A 15,164-nucleotide genomic window follows, 5' to 3' on the forward strand; every position below is an offset into this window, starting at 1 on the left:
CTTGCAAGCGTACTTTGTATTTGACCAAGCTTCATAGCGTAAAGATTTTTGTTATACACGAGATAGCAGTCCAGCAAAATACGGATACATTGAATCTCGGACCATTTAATCTCTGATTCCTGCACATTCAACCAAATGGTGGGCCATCTTGTGGCATGGCACAATTCAGATAACGCTTTGAAAATGCTTTTAATTCATTCGACTCTGATCTAGAGTACAGCACCAGCTGCGTATGCCAGAAAGCAATCCCAAGGAAATGCTCATCACAAAGATGAAAAACCCAGCCGTCACGCCTGTCCACCCCAGACCGAAAACAGTAAAACCATTAGCCACCCTTCTTCTTGGAGACACCGACGGTCCGGCCGCGACGACCGGTGGTCTTGGTGTGCTGACCGCGGACGCGGAGGCCCCAGTAGTGTCGGAGACCACGGTGGGCGCGGATCTTCTTGAGGCGCTCCAGATCCTCACGGAGCTTGGAGTCGACGCCGTTGGCCAGGATGTGGGAGTCCTTGCCGTCGACAATGTCGCGTTGTCTGTTGAGGAACCAGGCGGGGATCTTGTACTGGGTGGGGTTTTGGATGATGGTGACGATACGCTCGAGCTCTTCGGAGGTAAGCTCACCGGCGCTGCAGTTCAAAAAAAGTTTTTGTTAGTCTTCCAGATTCCCAGGTTCTTCGCGTGTTTGATGGCTTCGGTTGTAGCTTCTACAACCAGCAGAATCAAAAGCCAAAGCCACAGACATAGATCGGAGTATTCGCGTACCGCTTGTTCAGGTCGACATCGGCCTTCTTGCAGACCAAGTTGGAGTATCGGCGACCGACACCCTTGATCTTGGTCAAGGCGTACATAACCTTCTGCTTTCCATCGACGTTGGTGTTCAGAAGACGCAGAATCTGGACGAGGAAATAACTGTTAGCCCAACTGATTGCTCCTGATGAGAAGCCCCCCTTCCATAATGCTCTCGAGCGCGTCTCGAGACGCATCCCCAGCGCTCCGAGATTTTCCTCCTGGATCATCGCGACGATGACATCCCACGACCGCATAAGAAACTCTCGGCAGCAACTGGAATAGATGCTCTCTCCTTCCTCCAGGGTGAATTGGTATCACTTACGAACTGGAAGTTCGTCTTCTCTCCCGTGACGAGCGACATGCTGGGCAACTGTATCGGTCGTTGCCGTGCTGCTCGTTAGAATCGATTGTTCGGGGTTGAAGAGAAGAGGGCGGAGGATTTCACAGGACTCGCTAAACATGGTGGAATTTTCGGCCCTTGTGGGGGCACAAAGTAGGGCACACACAAAGCCTGCCAACGTAAGCAATCACGTGCATGAGCTGCACGTGATCTGCTGACTTGGCGTGTCTCTGGACAGTGTGTGCAAGCCGTGCGTGTTTTGCATCCGCACACCCCGCCAACCTCCCATCTTGAAATTGACCAAAAATTTCTCTCGGCCGAATTGCTTTGGTCGAGATCTTGCTCCCATTATCAACAGCATGCCTGGAGCTCTTGCATCACATACAAGAGCTTTTAACTTCTTAGCAACAAATTACATGCCCTTTTGAGACGGTAGGTGCTCGTAGACTCTTCAAGTAGCTAGAAGCATCGTCTGTTTCCATCGCTCGGCCAGCGTGTCCTCGCCCGCTGGTCTTGAGCCGGATGCCCGTACTCTTTTGTATGGGTATAAGACAAGAGCAATCACAACGTTTTTTGAGTACGAGACCTTTATTTGTGTGGAGGCTTTCGTAATTTATCTGTTGTTACATATCCCGCAATTCCTCATTCCAGGTTTCCTACCTTATCCATTAGACCGCATTTGATTTCTGATGTAACTTTGTTCAACCAGCTTCAGCCACCTCGCCCTTACACACCCAAAGCTCGATACATCCCAGAATATCAACTGACCCGTCGAGGGAGCAAACTACCCAGCAACTCGCTCGCCATAGCGTTACTACTCTCCCTTGAGACTTAACATCACTGCTTCGCCTTGGTTTCACTCTTCGTCCTCCATATCTTCATCTTCCTGGTTGCCGTTAAAACCTAATTCAAGGGATGAAGCCGAAGGGCTGCGGACTCACCTCCTTGGGCCCCGTCAGTCTGCTAGTCAAAAGCTCCAAGAGATTGGCCCGGTCCATCTCGTGCGACTGAGAACCGCCTCTGGAGGGTGGCGCAAGCATAACTCCGACTCGAGAAAGTCCGCGTATCTCTAAGAGTTCGTCCAGGCCGAGGACATCCGCTATTCTCGTGACCTTGAATGACAAAGGGAAGTAAGACTTCATAACCGTGGCCCGCTCGTTGAGATGAATGTATGTCAGCTTGGAGAGAATGATCCCAAGACTGTCAAGCTTAGGAAGCTTGTTTAACAGCTTGAATGTCTTTGCCGCCTCAGGGCCGCTCCACGAAACCAAGATGCTCCTCACATTCTGGCGGAACATGTTGTTGCGACTCAGATGCGACTGTAGTTCGCAGGGGCATCTGAATCGAAACGACTTTTCGCGGTAAAAGACTCGGAAAAACTCGCCCGTCATCGAATTCGAGCCGAAGAGACACGGCAAGTCTCTCATTTGGATTGTCTGAAACGTATTGTCCCGTTCGAATCGAGGGCACTTGCAGCCTGGAGTCTTGTTGCCCGCCGGCAGGATAGCCTGGGTCCGGAAAATGTTGTCTATGATGAGGCTGAAGACTTTCCGCCGTATCTCCGCCGGGAGCCTCATGAAGGGGAACCCATCTGTAGAAGGCTTTCTGTCTGCGGGAAGATTGTCAGCACAACCCTCGCAGAACCGCGTCAAGTCGTGCGAGGGCACGCCGCAAGGGCATTCGCATCTGACACTTGACTTACCTGCGATCTCGAGGAGCTCGGTGCACATCTCGATGACATCAACGCACGTGGTGAGTTCCTCGGGCTGCTTCTTAATGATGCCCGCGCATTTGGTAATGGTGTTGGCAATGGCCGACCTGCGATTTGGGCTCAGGCGCACGAGTCTGCCCAGCTCCACGGCGTCGATGGAGCCGCTGTGGTAGTGATCCAAGGCCGTGAACAGGTCCTGGATGTTCTTGGACAGGCCATACCGGGTCGGCACCGCCTTGAGCTTGAGGACGAAGAAGGACTTGGCCATCTCTGGAGGCGGGCCGCTGGATGCTGGATCGGGGAGGCTGCCTGCTTGTCAGTTCGGAGAGTCTTGTCGTGGGTGATGCAAGGTCAGCGTCTGACGCATAAGGCTGCTGCCGTTAAGAGTCTGCTTGAGATGGCAGAGTTTGGCCGCCAGTTGGCCAGGCTCGAGGTAGTGACGAGTACTGGAGGAGCCCAGCGGGAAGGCGCGAGAGGGCACCTGCCAGGCCTGGTAGTGGTGGCCATTCTGCCATATGCCAGCTGCCTGGCGAGCAAATCCGAGGTACCTTATCAGGTGCACTTCTCAAGACAGTCGAGGAGGCAGAGCTCGGGAGTAGTCACAGAAAGCATCAAGCCGCACCAAATTTCAAGGCTGAGCGGCAATAGCGCTGCAGTTGACGCGAGTATAAAAGGGTTGCATAGTGCTAGGTCATTGTTTGAGGGGGGGCGAGGATGCGCAAAGACGAAGCTGTCAATGTTGTTGGCGTGATATCACGCTGGCTTCTGTTTGGGCCAAACCACAGAGTTCCTACGCAGTCGGACAAGACAGGTCTCACTCTCAATTTCTCCTCACCCTCGTCTTGAACCTAGGTAGCCCCGGATTAATTCACAGTATAGCACTTGTTGCAGATGGGATCAACGAATTAGATGAGTATCGATAGATTTATTCAAGAGACATCTACTCTTTGTGAGAGACACGAGCAATTATTGCAAGTGCCGTATATGTATGGAACCCGATCGCTCAGGTCATGCCCAGTTTGTTCCCAGCCATCCAACGCCGTGATCCGTCTACAGCGAGATCTTTTCTAAAACCTCTGTAGAATATTTCCAAACTCCCGTGTATCCAGATTCAAAGCACAGGTAATAGATAGGATAGACAAAGGAAACAGTAATTGGCAGGGTCCCAGAAACCCACGTCGTCTAGGTGTAGCCGCCCTCCATCGTCATAGCCATTTGCGTCGTGGTGAACATAGCACAAGGTGAAGTGTGCAAATCTCGCATCGCAACTGAGATGCGGACTGCGCGGAATAAACTGAAGAGAGAGAAAAAAAAAAGCTGTCAAATCGAAGAAAAGGAGAGAATCGCTGCGGTCGCATGAAGGCCGCCGACGGTTTGGGGAGATCTCAGATCTGTCCCCTCATGCTATGCAGGTACAATCGCTGCCGGTGGGGGTGGCGGTCTCCGCAGCGTTGTAGTGTCGGTGAGGAGGCATTAGATAAGGTAGGTAGCAAGAAAGTTGAAGATTGGTGTCCGAAATTGGTGTTGAAGATGAAGGTAAAGATAGTGGAAGAAATCCGCCGGAAAAACTGCCACGGCTAGATGATTTCTCTTGAAGCTGCTGCAATAGAAAACAGCACGCGCCTTGTCATGTGGCCGTCGTCATGTGGTCGCATGCTGAAAAGGATAAGGCATTAGACTGCGTTGCATACAATCGCCGGTCAGATCTACCTAGCCGTGGTGGTGGTTTGGATCTGGCAAATGAGGGGAATCCCCGGTCGCAAGTCGCATGCTAAGCAGGCATCGCGTCGCTCCGGCTCTCGGTTCCCGGCAATGCTTGCAATCGTGCATGTGCAATCCATGATTTAGCAACGCACGCAGCGCTCAAATCAGGCACGCAAACTCAGACATCCTCGGGCCCCAGGTCGCAGCTGTTGACGCGCGTGCAGCACGGGCTGATGCCGTCGCAGTCGAGGTCCTGGAGGATCTGGCTGGGGTCGGAGGCGCCAAACTCCATCTTGAAATGGCTGAGCATCTCCTGGTGCTTCAGGTTCTGCTCCGTCATGGGCTTTTCGCTCGGGTGCTTCCACTTGCGGCCCTTGTTCTTCCTGCGCTCCCTCTCCTCGCGCTTCGCCGCCTCCTTCTCCTTGTCCTTTTCCTTGCTGCGGAGGCTGAATGAGGCGAGTGTCCTTGATAATGTTGAGCTGGTCTTTTTCAGCGATAGCTGGGGAGCGGTTTCGGAGCTGGAGCTCTGTCGGGCCGACGACGATGCTGTCGTGGTATTTGAGTCTGTCTGAGAAATGATGGTGTCTGAGTCGTCGGATCTGCGCAGGGCGCGGCGGAATCGCTCTCGGATAGCCATTGTGAAGCTGGGCTGTGGTTTGTCGTGGTAGGTAGTCGGTGGAAGGCCAGTTCTACTAGGTAGGCCTCGAGAGCAGGCGTTGATGTTTTATGTACTCGTGCGAGCTGTTATGCCGGAGTGCAGAGTACAGCCGAGGGTTCGAATGTTTGTATCACAGACTAGACGCCGGGGTCGGGGGCTGTCGGGGGCTGTTCCGAGAGTAGGTAGGTGTGTTCGGACAAGGCCCTTTGCTTGGGGGAGCGAAAGCAAAACGCTTTATAAAAAGGGCCAGCAAACAGCCTCAAAGGCGAAGGGTACCAGGTTGGCAGAGCGTATCCTGTTTTGACGATTCCCAAAGCAGCCCGTAAGGCTTAGAGTTTGCACAATGGGTGTAGATGGCTGAATGTGGCTGAAAGGCGGTTGAAGATGGCTGGAATAGCTTCGAGGCCAGGCTTTTTTTGACGGAAGACAGAAAAGAGAAAGAACCAAACGTAGAAGCGAAACGCAGGCGCGCCCGGGAGCAGATCGACGGCTACTTATTTCAAAAGGAGAACGTCGAAAAGCGCTCACGGATCGAGTCAATCAGTGCCGGGATCAGGGAAGGACGATTGTCTGCGAACTGCTGCTAGTCAGGGCCACATTATTGATGTACATAGGTAGGTAGACCTGCATTTGTGCCACCAGGTTGTATACCATCATTTCCTCTACAAAAAGAGCGAATCGACGAGGTATCTGTCAGTATCTGTCAGTACTGGACGGTACAGGCAATGTCCGTGTTCCCCAGGTGGCGACCCCCCCAGCAAAACTCGGCCTTTCTCTCTCATCTGGCGCAAGCGGAGCAGAAACACGCCCCCATCGCATCCAAGGCACCAGCGAAACGGACGACCAGGGGACCGGCGCCCCGAGCTGCTTGCGGCTGCCATTGGCCCAGCACCGCGTCCAGCGAGCCCACCGAGTCCAGCCGGCTCCAGAATCTCCAGGAATTCGTCGCAACGCTGCGAAATTCCCCAGCCGGGGTTCCCGCAGCCCCCACCAGCAATGAAGTCAGTATGGAGCTGCTGGGGCTTGTTTGCGGCCACGGCATTGGGAGCAAATCTTAGCGGCCTGCTCTAGAAGGGGGGGGCGCTGTTCTGGCTACCACTCTAGTACCTAGGTACTGGTTCGGGGGTTTTTTTTTTCTTAGCGACCTCCTGATTCTCCCTCCCTTTGGTCCTTTTTCAGGTCGCTGGTTGGCCTTGTCCGTCCACCCACCACATCCTCGGCGGAATAAATCGCAGCCTCGGGGCCAACCAACGAGTCCCAGTTATCCCCGAAAGGAGCCCTCCATCGCCTCGCAAAGTACTGTATGTAATGTACTCGTATGGTGCGCAGGCGCCGGTCTCAGATTGCGGAGGCGCCGCTAGCAGTGAAGCCTCACTTGTGATCCTCATAGATTTCATTTCCAGGTTGGGTGTGCAACCATGATTCAAGGGGTGCTTGTCGAAAGGGAAAAAGTGCATCTGCCGCAAAGTCCATGAGCTTGGGACGCCGCGCCGAGAGACAGCTGCAGCAGCCATACCTACTAACAGGAGCATCGCATGCACGAATATGCATGTTTAATTAGATCTTCTCGACGTCGCTCTCCTTTCCGTCCGCCACTGCATCCGACTTCTTTTTCTGTCAGACGCTGAGGGTGTCGCTCGTACCTCGTACAGTAAAAGGTAAGGTACTGTCGCAGGTGAAAATAGAAAGCGGAGACGGCGAGACAGTCTGGCGTCTGGTAAGCCGGACGCGTCCAAGGACTCGGAACAAGGCCGCGGACGGTGGGACACTGTCTCTCGCGCCCCCGTCTAAGTTCTCACGAGCTCGTGACTTGAATGAATCTTGGTCCATTGTTCTGCGTTTGCACTGTGATTTCCTCGCCTCTTCCGAGAAATCCTCATCTGGGGACGAAACCACCATGTCCCTCGCACGCCGTTTGATGTGGCGTTTGATGTGACGGCTTGTTACTCTATCCCAGCCTTGCACAGACACAGCGACACAGCGACAAAGCGACACAGCGACACAGCCCAGACGACGGCGCTGGCTGATACACGCATCCCGTGTGGCCGAGGGAAACCGCGCAGATTCAGTCTTGGCTCCGCGCCGGCACTCGAACCAAAAAGAAGCTGACTCGCTGTCCCGTCGCAACACCAGGTTAGCGCACTGCGACTCTGCAAAGGCCCGTGGGAGTCGCAAAAACGGGAGCCGACATGGATGTCAGTCCGTCGTCGTGGTTGATCGGCCACGGATCTGGGCAGCGGACACGATTTCGCCTACATAAGGTACGGAACAGGGCTTCTGGAGGGGGGGGGGGGGACCAAGTGCGGTTCAGCTGGATTTGCCTGGCCAAATTGGCCTATGCACTTGCTCAACGTCCAATATTATGCACATATGACATGGTTCTGAGAGCGTCCTCGGCGGTTCCGCCAAGATGACACCCCCCCCCCCCCCAATTGCGCCATCAGACCGCTAGCGAGCTCTCCTCACTGTTCCAGTCGCGAACCGTCTTTTTCTCGAACGTTGGCGATCAGTTGCAAAGGCGCCAAACTCATCTCTGGAGGGTGGTCGACTTCGGGTCTACAGCGGCTGTGGCGGATATCCGTCAGTGCCACCATCTGCTGGATGGGGGACGCCCAAAGACTTGCAGGACACCCTCTCGGTTGAGCCGTCCCGTAAAGAGCCGGCGATAATGGGCGGGCGATCTCGTTCGTGCCCTCCGGCGCAGGCGCCTCACGTTGTTTGGATGTCCCGAGACGGGTTTTTGAAGGTGTCAGCCCACGGCATCTTGCACTGGTGGCGGTACTACTAGTGATGGCTGCAACCTTCGCCTCCTTTCTTGGTGTTGGTGAGGGGGCAAGGCGGAGTGGTATACCGCATGTATGCGTTGTTCGGGAGAGTGCCACAGCATGGGCCAATTCACGAAGAAAAATCATCAACGTGCATTTATCTGCTGAGTGGGCAGAGGACCAACAACGAGGGAAAATCCAGACGAGGAGGAAAGATCCAACACACATTGATTGGGTGGAGCTGAGACATTGTGTGTCGTTGCTACGCCTGGACTGCCATGTGCCCCAAGGCACGACGATCGTGACGCTCGCGGGTCATCCGAAATGTACATCCATACCTACTCCTACACAGAGGCCTCGCCCTTGTACCGCACGTTGGGCAGTGATGCTGTACCTACGGATCTGCTGGCATCTCTGCACTTGTTGGTGCGACGTGCCTGTCACATTTGGCTCAAGGCTTGTTCTGCATCCAGTACTGGTCACCCCCATGGATCAAGGAAGTGAGGCCGCTCCAAAGCCTGACTTGCATGCAAATTTGACAATTTGACAGTCATGCAGAAGAAGCGACTCATGTGCCTTTGAAGTCGTGCGGTAGGTACATTCAAGTGAATTTTGCAGATAAGACAAAGACACTCACAGAGCAGCTCACATTAACAGTCTAGGCGGAGAGTATATTCTCATAGGGTCTTCACATAGGGTCAACGTACCTACCTAGGTAGTTTGAAGCAGCATCATACCCTCCCCCTAGCAGTCATGATATCCTCCCGCTTTCCCCCACAGAATCTCAACTTTACTCGGAAGGTCTCCAAAGCGACCATCATACACCTACCAGGGCTGGTGGTCAAGTCGCTTCCAAGGCTCTACCTCAGTACCTAGCGCATCTCCTGCCACAGCACCTGATATCTTGCACCCAAGTGATGAAGAAGAGGACTTTCCCGAGTTGTGCTCTTCTATGAGTTTATGCCAGCAGCAGACGTACTCATGTACTGCTGAATGATACTGTACCATGAGACCCGGTTTGACGCACCCACTCATATGTCGAATGTCGTCAGGAGAGTGTGTGGTTTATACTAACCCGCTGCGTGGGGCATTGTCGACTTGACAACGTCCTTTGTTGCTGGGGAATCGTCCAGGATGCTGTCCCAGAACAAGGCCGACCCATATTACTTGACGTAACCTGTCTATGGGCTCCTACTGGGCATGGCAGTATCGTGTCTCCTCAGTATCGAGCTTACGCAAGGCGACTGGGGACTGGAGTCTTTCAGCCTGGTCTATCGATACAAAGGCTGGAATGTCCCACGAGTTTCGCCGAGCCAGTGTTCTAGCTCCACAGCATGACATCTCCAGCGCCCATGTGGTCTTCGACGCTGTTATTCAGCACCAGATCGGATGCCCCAGGACGACAGTACGATAGCAAAAGGCTGATCTGGGGTGAAACGATGCTAAAGAGAAATGCCATTCTTTTATCCACGATATGATTGCAAAACCGGCGCCAGCCTCTCCGAAGCAGATGGCCAACTTGCCTAAACTGTACTCTTGCAGCGACTGGGCAAACGCCTTGGTGATGTCACTGCCCCTTCAGCTCTTCTCCGCGATTCTTCGTGCCTGAACATCAGCGCGCTTCGTCAGCAACCGGCGCATTCTGATTGGCTCGTGCCCACATGACGCATCACGATGCCCTCCAGCCGAACTCCCTGAAGCTCGTGATTGATGCACTTCGACTCTTGCCCGTCACCCTCGGCGTACCAGAGGCTCTCTAACTCCATCCGTCTTCTCCTCAGCAGGTTAACACCCCCAGGCTGTGTGTCCCACGAGTCGGCACCTGCATCTGTGCGACGGTTCCACTGCCTTGATCGATCCCCCATTTCGACAGTACATGCAGTGCCAGCTGTTTTGATCGCGTGGTCTCGTTTCATCCAAGCATCCTCCTCCTCAGCCTCGCCGCGTGATTCGTCTGGTCTGAGCGAGGCACCTGATTCGTCTTTGTGGCAGGCTTGCTGCCCAGCTGAAGAACACAGCCTTCGGTGCCGGCTTCAAACGCTCGCGTTCAACCGGTCATGGCCTTCTCGTGAAGCTACCTACTGTTCTGTAGCTCGTCCATCGCTCTATATCATCGCCCATCATCATTCTGCTTCGATCCAAAGGTATCGCATGCTTCTTCGCTGATTGACTTTGCCGGCGCTGCCGCATTCCCACTCGCATTCCAGTCTACTTGACTGATTCACATCCGGCCCGTTAATCGACCATGACGGCATCGTCCCCCCGCGAGTCCGAGCAGGGCGAGACGCCTGCTCCTCGGCAGCAGCAGTTTACACCGACCGCCAGCACATCGTCGACTCCGGGCGCCGCTTCTCCCCGGAACCGCTCCATCGACGAGCGGCATGAGCAGGGCCAACAACCCACAAACGATGAACACTCGCCGCTGCTGCCTCCAGCCGACTACGATGCGTTTGGTTCCCGGTCGGACGGACGACGCGATAGCCATACTGACGACAGCGACACAACCAAGAGCTTATGGTATCTGACCATCTTGACCATCGGCATTGGAGGTCTGCAAATTGCATGGTCTGTGGAGCTCTCGAATGGCTCGCCATATCTGCTATCCCTAGGCTTGAGCAAGTCTCTGATGGCTCTGGTCTGGATCGCGGGTCCCCTGACCGGCACCTTGGTGCAGCCATACGTCGGCATGCTCAGTGACAACTGCCGCCTCCCATGGGGTAAGAGGAAGCCGTTTATGCTTGGCGGTGCTGCCGCCACCATTGTAGGGCTGCTCTTCTTGGCTTGGACCAAGGAGATTGTCAGTGGTATCCTGAGCATTTTTGGTGCCGCTCCCGAATCGCACGGAGTCAAGATCACCGTCATTGTCACGGCTGTGATTGGAGTTTATCTGCTGGACTTTGCTATCAACACAGTCCAGGCCGCTCTCCGTGCCTTCATCGTTGACTGCGGGCCTGCCCATCAGCAGGAAGCTGCAAACTCCATGGCCAGCCGCATGACGGGCATTGGAAACATTATCGGATTCATTGCGGGATACGTCAACCTGACCAAGCCTTTGTGGTTCCTCGGCGATACCCAGTTCAAGATTCTGTGCGCCATCGCAAGCTTTGCGCTTGGGTCGACGGTCCTTTTGAGCGCTGCAGTGATCAAGGAGAGAGATCCGCGGTTGGAAGGCCCTCCGCGCAAGAAGCACAGCATCTTCCTCTTCTTCTTCACCCTCATCAAATCAATCAAGCGACTGCCGCCGCAGATCAAGCGGGTGTGCCAGGTGCAGTTCTTTGGCTGGGTCGGCTTCTTTCCCCTGCTGTTCTATACGTCTTCGTACATTGGCGAGATTTACGTCCAACCGTTTCTGGAGAAGAACCCTCACATGACTCCTTCAGAGATTGACAAGCTTTACGAGCAAGCAACTCGCATGGGCTCTTTCGCTCTTCTTATCAACTCCATCGTGAGCCTGCTGGTCAATGTGTTTCTGCCTTTTCTTGTTGTACCGACGTACGATAGCCATCCTGGCGTGGACAGCTCGGAGTCTGACCCCAAGAAATCCTTCCTGCACCACCTGAGGATACCCGGCTTCACCCTTAGACGGGCCTGGTTCGGATCTCTCATTCTCTTCGCCATTGTCATGGTCTGCACCTTGTTTGTGAGGTCTGTCGGCGGCGCAACGGCCTTGATCGGAATCGCTGGAATCACCTGGGCCATTACCCTGTGGGCTCCGTTCGCCATCATCAGCGCCGAGATCAGCCGTCGCGATGCCCTCGCCCGCCGCGCCAAGCGCGCCCGACGTGACAATCGTGGCGCTTCCCCGGGCCCCCCTCCTTTGACTCCATCTGGTGGTCATACGTCCCCGATGGAGATGATTGAAGCACCAAAGGAGGAGGAGGTTGACCAAGCTGGTGTCATCATGGGCATCCACAACATGTCCGTCTCCTGTCCTCAGATCATTGCCAACATAGGATCGAGCTTAATCTTCAAGATATGGCAGAAGCCGAGGGGAACACCAGGCGACCATAGCATTGCCATTGTTTTGGCGCTCGGAGGCCTCTTTGCGCTGGTGGCCGCCTTTTTCGTGCTGAAGATCAAGGACGACGTCTCAGTTCCGCCCGAGACGCTGGCTGACGAGGAGCATGGTGCGGACCAGGATGATGACGAGATGTCGTCTGCCGGGGATTTCTCTGGAAACACGAAGCCGGGCTACTCTGCGGTGCCGACGGCGGAGACGGAGGCTCCGAGACTGGTGAGGAGCGGAAGCTTTGGGGGGATGGAAGTGGCGTCTGGTTCTGATAGATGAGCCGATCCGGTGTTGATTTCCAACGTGGCACACTGCCAAGCCTCTCGACTCGTTTGGAGGTAGAGTAGAGATTTTCTAGTGTATATGATTTGTAGACTGATCAAGCCTGTAATAATTTGCCATCAACATGGGGTGGGCACATATGGTTGAAGATTTGTATTATAGTGTAACCTTGTCATCTTAACTTGAACATTGCCAGTCCTGACGGATAAAAAAAGACGTTTTGTCCAGCTTTCCCTTGGTCCCCTTCGCTCATGGCACCATAGAATTGAAGCCCCCCCTCCCCTTTATTCAATGTTTCCCATCGTGATGCTCGTTCTTCCTCAGCAAAAGAATTGACAAGATCCAACCTCCACCTCATCATAGGTACCCTACCTTATCCCCTCGAAACTCCCAAGAAGTCTGCATGTTCCAAGTCAAGTCCCACCTCAAAAAGACAGCAAAGCAGCAGCAACAACAACCTACATCATGACCCATCATCTGCAGAAGGCGGAGAGTAAGTATATTCATCTTCTCCCCTTTTTTTTTCTCTTTTTTTCACACAGCCGTCTTGGTCCTCGGCCTCCCAAGCTTACACACGCCCAGCGTAGTGACGAGCTCCCCCGGCGACGGGCCCGTCTTGTGCCACGTGGTGACGCCGGCCCAGAAGTGGCAGTACGAGGTGCCGTTGACGCAGTAGGTGATGTCGCAGTGCAGGGGGCCGGGCGTGATGGTGGGCGCGGGAGCGGCGTTGCTGCTGTTGGTGTTGTTGGAGAATGGGAACGACGAGGTGGTTCGGATTGGGGGGGTTGTTGTTGTTGTTTTTGCGTGAGTTGAGAGGAGGAGGAGGAGGAGGGAGAGGGTTGGGAGGAGGGACTTGAGGATCATTGCGGGTTTGCGGCTGGTTTGTTTTGTTTATGTAGGTAATGTTGTAGGTAACGTTGTCTAGGAATGTTTTTTGCCGTGGTGTTTGAGGTGTTGTTTGATGCTTGAATAGGTGTTTGAATAGATGTTTGAGTAGGTGTTTGTAGGGAGACGGTTTCTTCGTCTTATATACTAGAGGAAAGTTGTTAGATCTGTCTGTGATGTGATTGCTGTTGTGGAAAGAGCTCGATAGACCCTTCTCTGGAATATAAATGATCTGTATAAGTCTGGAAGACGGAAAGTAAGGCGTGGAAGCAAACACTTCTCGGACTTTTTGATACTGAAGGCGGTGTTTGTGTTCTACGAAGATCGAGGCGTGGCGTGTCACGAGGAGGAGCATGAGGGAGGTCAAAGGACAGCGTCAGTCAGGCTTTTCTTCATGTTGATTCGAAGGCAGACGTGTGTTCATCTCGCGTGAAGGAAAGGGAGGACAGATAGCCCTGTCCGGTAGGAGAGGACGATGAATCAGTGACATTTCCTCATTTTTTGATTTCCACTCAGCTGTGATTCAGAGTCTCGATGAGGCTTTTGAAGGCTGATGTCGTTGTTGAGTTGTCGGGAGGGATTTACGGCTCGGCCGAAGAGTAAAGTTGCATCGGAGGATTCCATGCAAGCTTTGTGCGCCCCTTTTTTTCTCGCTTGCCTGCATGACGAGCAACTGTTTGCTCAGACCTCAAACGTCGCACAGGGGGACCGCAGGAACAAGCATCCGAGCATGCTTCGTGGGCGACGACCCAAGAAGGACAAGGCAAAAGAAGAGGCATCCAGAACAAAGCATCATTTGTGTCCCCGTCGTTTTTTTCCTATCCCAAGGCCAACATGCTCTTTTATCCCCTCGCCCCCCCCGCCCACCCCCTTTTGCTGCGGGAACCTGCTAGTTTGTGGTTCAATGTATCTGTTGAGTCTGGTCGCGGTCATGGTGCGTGTGGCTTACTGCGAGGAGGGAGTAAGAGTTTCTCGTGGGATCTAAGCCTGAGATGAAGCTCATCCTGACGACGGGTTGTCCACTTTTGATGTGGATTTCGCAGGTTTGTAGTGTTATGTAGAGAGACGTTTTAATATGACCAAAGTCCTTGAGAGATGTCAAAAGAAAAAAAAAAAAAGTCCACAAAAGACGGATATAAATACAGACAACCTGTGATTCTAACAATGCTAATCAAGAAGTCCAAGCAAAAACACCATCAACCCCAGCAATGACACCCAGACGCATAAGGTAGTCGGCACCCTGCCATCCTTGATGAAATCCGGATAGACTATCCACTCATAGACATCAGCAAGGCAATCCTAATCCTACAACTACTAATCATGGGCAACTTTCTTGAAAAGGCCACGATGTTTGGTTCTGGTAGGGAGACGGCGTTGGTTTTTTTTTTTTTTTTTTTTTTTTTTTTTTTTTTTTTTTTTTTACTGCAACTCGGGAGAATGGCCTTTGCCGACGGCCCAATGTCCGAGGGATCTGTGCTGTTTACTTGTCAAGTGTATCATAAGCTGTCACTTGGGTCGGTTTTGTTCGCACTCTCGCTGCTATCTTGGACTTACAAATCATCAATTGAAGAGATTCAAGGCTTCTTCATGTAAATTCTCCGTTGAGAACAAGTACAGAGTACTTGTGTGGCGACAAGATACGCGCAAAGGGGGGAGGCCAAGGTTCGGCCCGCCTCAGCCACATTTGCTAACGAGACGGGAGTCTTGACATCCGTCCACTTGCAGTAGGATAAGGTAGTGTTCACGTGGATTGCTCGAGCTTATAGAACAGCTATCTAGGTAGGTAGTTTATAAGAATGTACATACAGAGGCAAATAAAAACAGCAGAACAAAAATGAAGCCTCGGCGAGGCAATTAGAACAACCAAGTTTGAAACGATCCGTCAACCATCGTCCACCATTGCCCAGCTGATACTTTCAGCATAAACCCATGGGTATCTCCTCCTCTGTTCCACCGAGCGTCCTGCCTCGTTTCCTCTCGTCTCTTCACTCTAGGATTCCATCCCCAGCTTCCCTTCCTAA

The 15,164-nt window shown here is 53.3% G+C and overlaps 5 protein-coding genes across 5 annotated transcripts; 1 reads left to right on the top strand and 4 right to left on the bottom strand.

The window, feature by feature from the left end:
- Positions 1-196: 196 nt before the first annotated feature.
- Positions 197-1,185, bottom strand: rps18 (ribosomal protein S18, S13 family). Its single transcript, XM_006963846.1, has 3 exons — positions 1,112-1,185; positions 763-893; positions 197-626 (listed from the first exon to the last, which is right to left on the bottom strand). Exons 1-3 carry the CDS (start codon positions 1,148-1,150, stop codon positions 326-328), a joined length of 471 nt encoding a protein of 156 aa, XP_006963908.1. The 5' UTR covers positions 1,151-1,185; the 3' UTR covers positions 197-325.
- Positions 1,186-2,085: 900 nt separating this feature from the next.
- Positions 2,086-3,105, bottom strand: TRIREDRAFT_39351 (uncharacterized protein; the record flags this gene model as incomplete). The annotated part of the gene is made up of 2 exons (XM_006963500.1): positions 2,086-2,738; positions 2,832-3,105. Coding segments are annotated over 2 exons (927 nt in total), but the record flags the coding sequence as incomplete, so codon positions are not given.
- A 1,567-nt stretch (positions 3,106-4,672) lies between these two features.
- Positions 4,673-5,590, bottom strand: TRIREDRAFT_121004 (uncharacterized protein). The gene has a single exon (XM_006963847.1). The coding sequence runs from the start codon at positions 5,179-5,181 to the stop codon at positions 4,723-4,725; it is 459 nt and encodes a 152-aa protein (XP_006963909.1). The 5' UTR covers positions 5,182-5,590; the 3' UTR covers positions 4,673-4,722.
- A 4,622-nt stretch (positions 5,591-10,212) lies between these two features.
- On the top strand, positions 10,213-12,255 carry TRIREDRAFT_124327 (Hypothetical protein; the record flags this gene model as incomplete). Its single annotated transcript, XM_006963664.1, has 1 exon — positions 10,213-12,255. One exon carries the CDS (start codon positions 10,213-10,215, stop codon positions 12,253-12,255), a length of 2,043 nt encoding a protein of 680 aa, XP_006963726.1.
- Positions 12,256-12,631: 376 nt separating this feature from the next.
- On the bottom strand, positions 12,632-13,122 carry TRIREDRAFT_105553 (uncharacterized protein; the record flags this gene model as incomplete). The annotated part of the gene is made up of 2 exons (XM_006963848.1): positions 12,632-12,657; positions 12,831-13,122. 2 exons carry the CDS (start codon positions 13,120-13,122, stop codon positions 12,632-12,634), a joined length of 318 nt encoding a protein of 105 aa, XP_006963910.1.
- Positions 13,123-15,164: the final 2,042 nt, after the last annotated feature.

The sequence above is a fragment of the Trichoderma reesei genome (assembly GCF_000167675.1).
Source record: "Trichoderma reesei QM6a unplaced genomic scaffold TRIREscaffold_5, whole genome shotgun sequence".
Classification (NCBI taxonomy): Eukaryota; Fungi; Ascomycota; class Sordariomycetes; order Hypocreales; family Hypocreaceae; genus Trichoderma; species Trichoderma reesei.

Excerpts from the sequence above, each read along its gene's own strand:
- rps18 (XM_006963846.1), bottom strand. The coding sequence starts at position 1,150 with ATGTCGCTCGTCACGGGAGAGAAGACGAACTTCCAGTTC. Across the intron at positions 894-1,111 it reads AGAAGACGAACTTCCAGTTC|ATTCTGCGTCTTCTGAACAC; the intron begins GTAAGTGATACC and ends TTCCTCGTCCAG. Across the intron at positions 627-762 it reads GATGTCGACCTGAACAAGCG|CGCCGGTGAGCTTACCTCCG; the intron begins GTACGCGAATAC and ends TTTGAACTGCAG.
- TRIREDRAFT_121004 (XM_006963847.1), bottom strand. The coding sequence starts at position 5,181 with ATGGCTATCCGAGAGCGATTCCGCCGCGCCCTGCGCAGATCCGACGAC.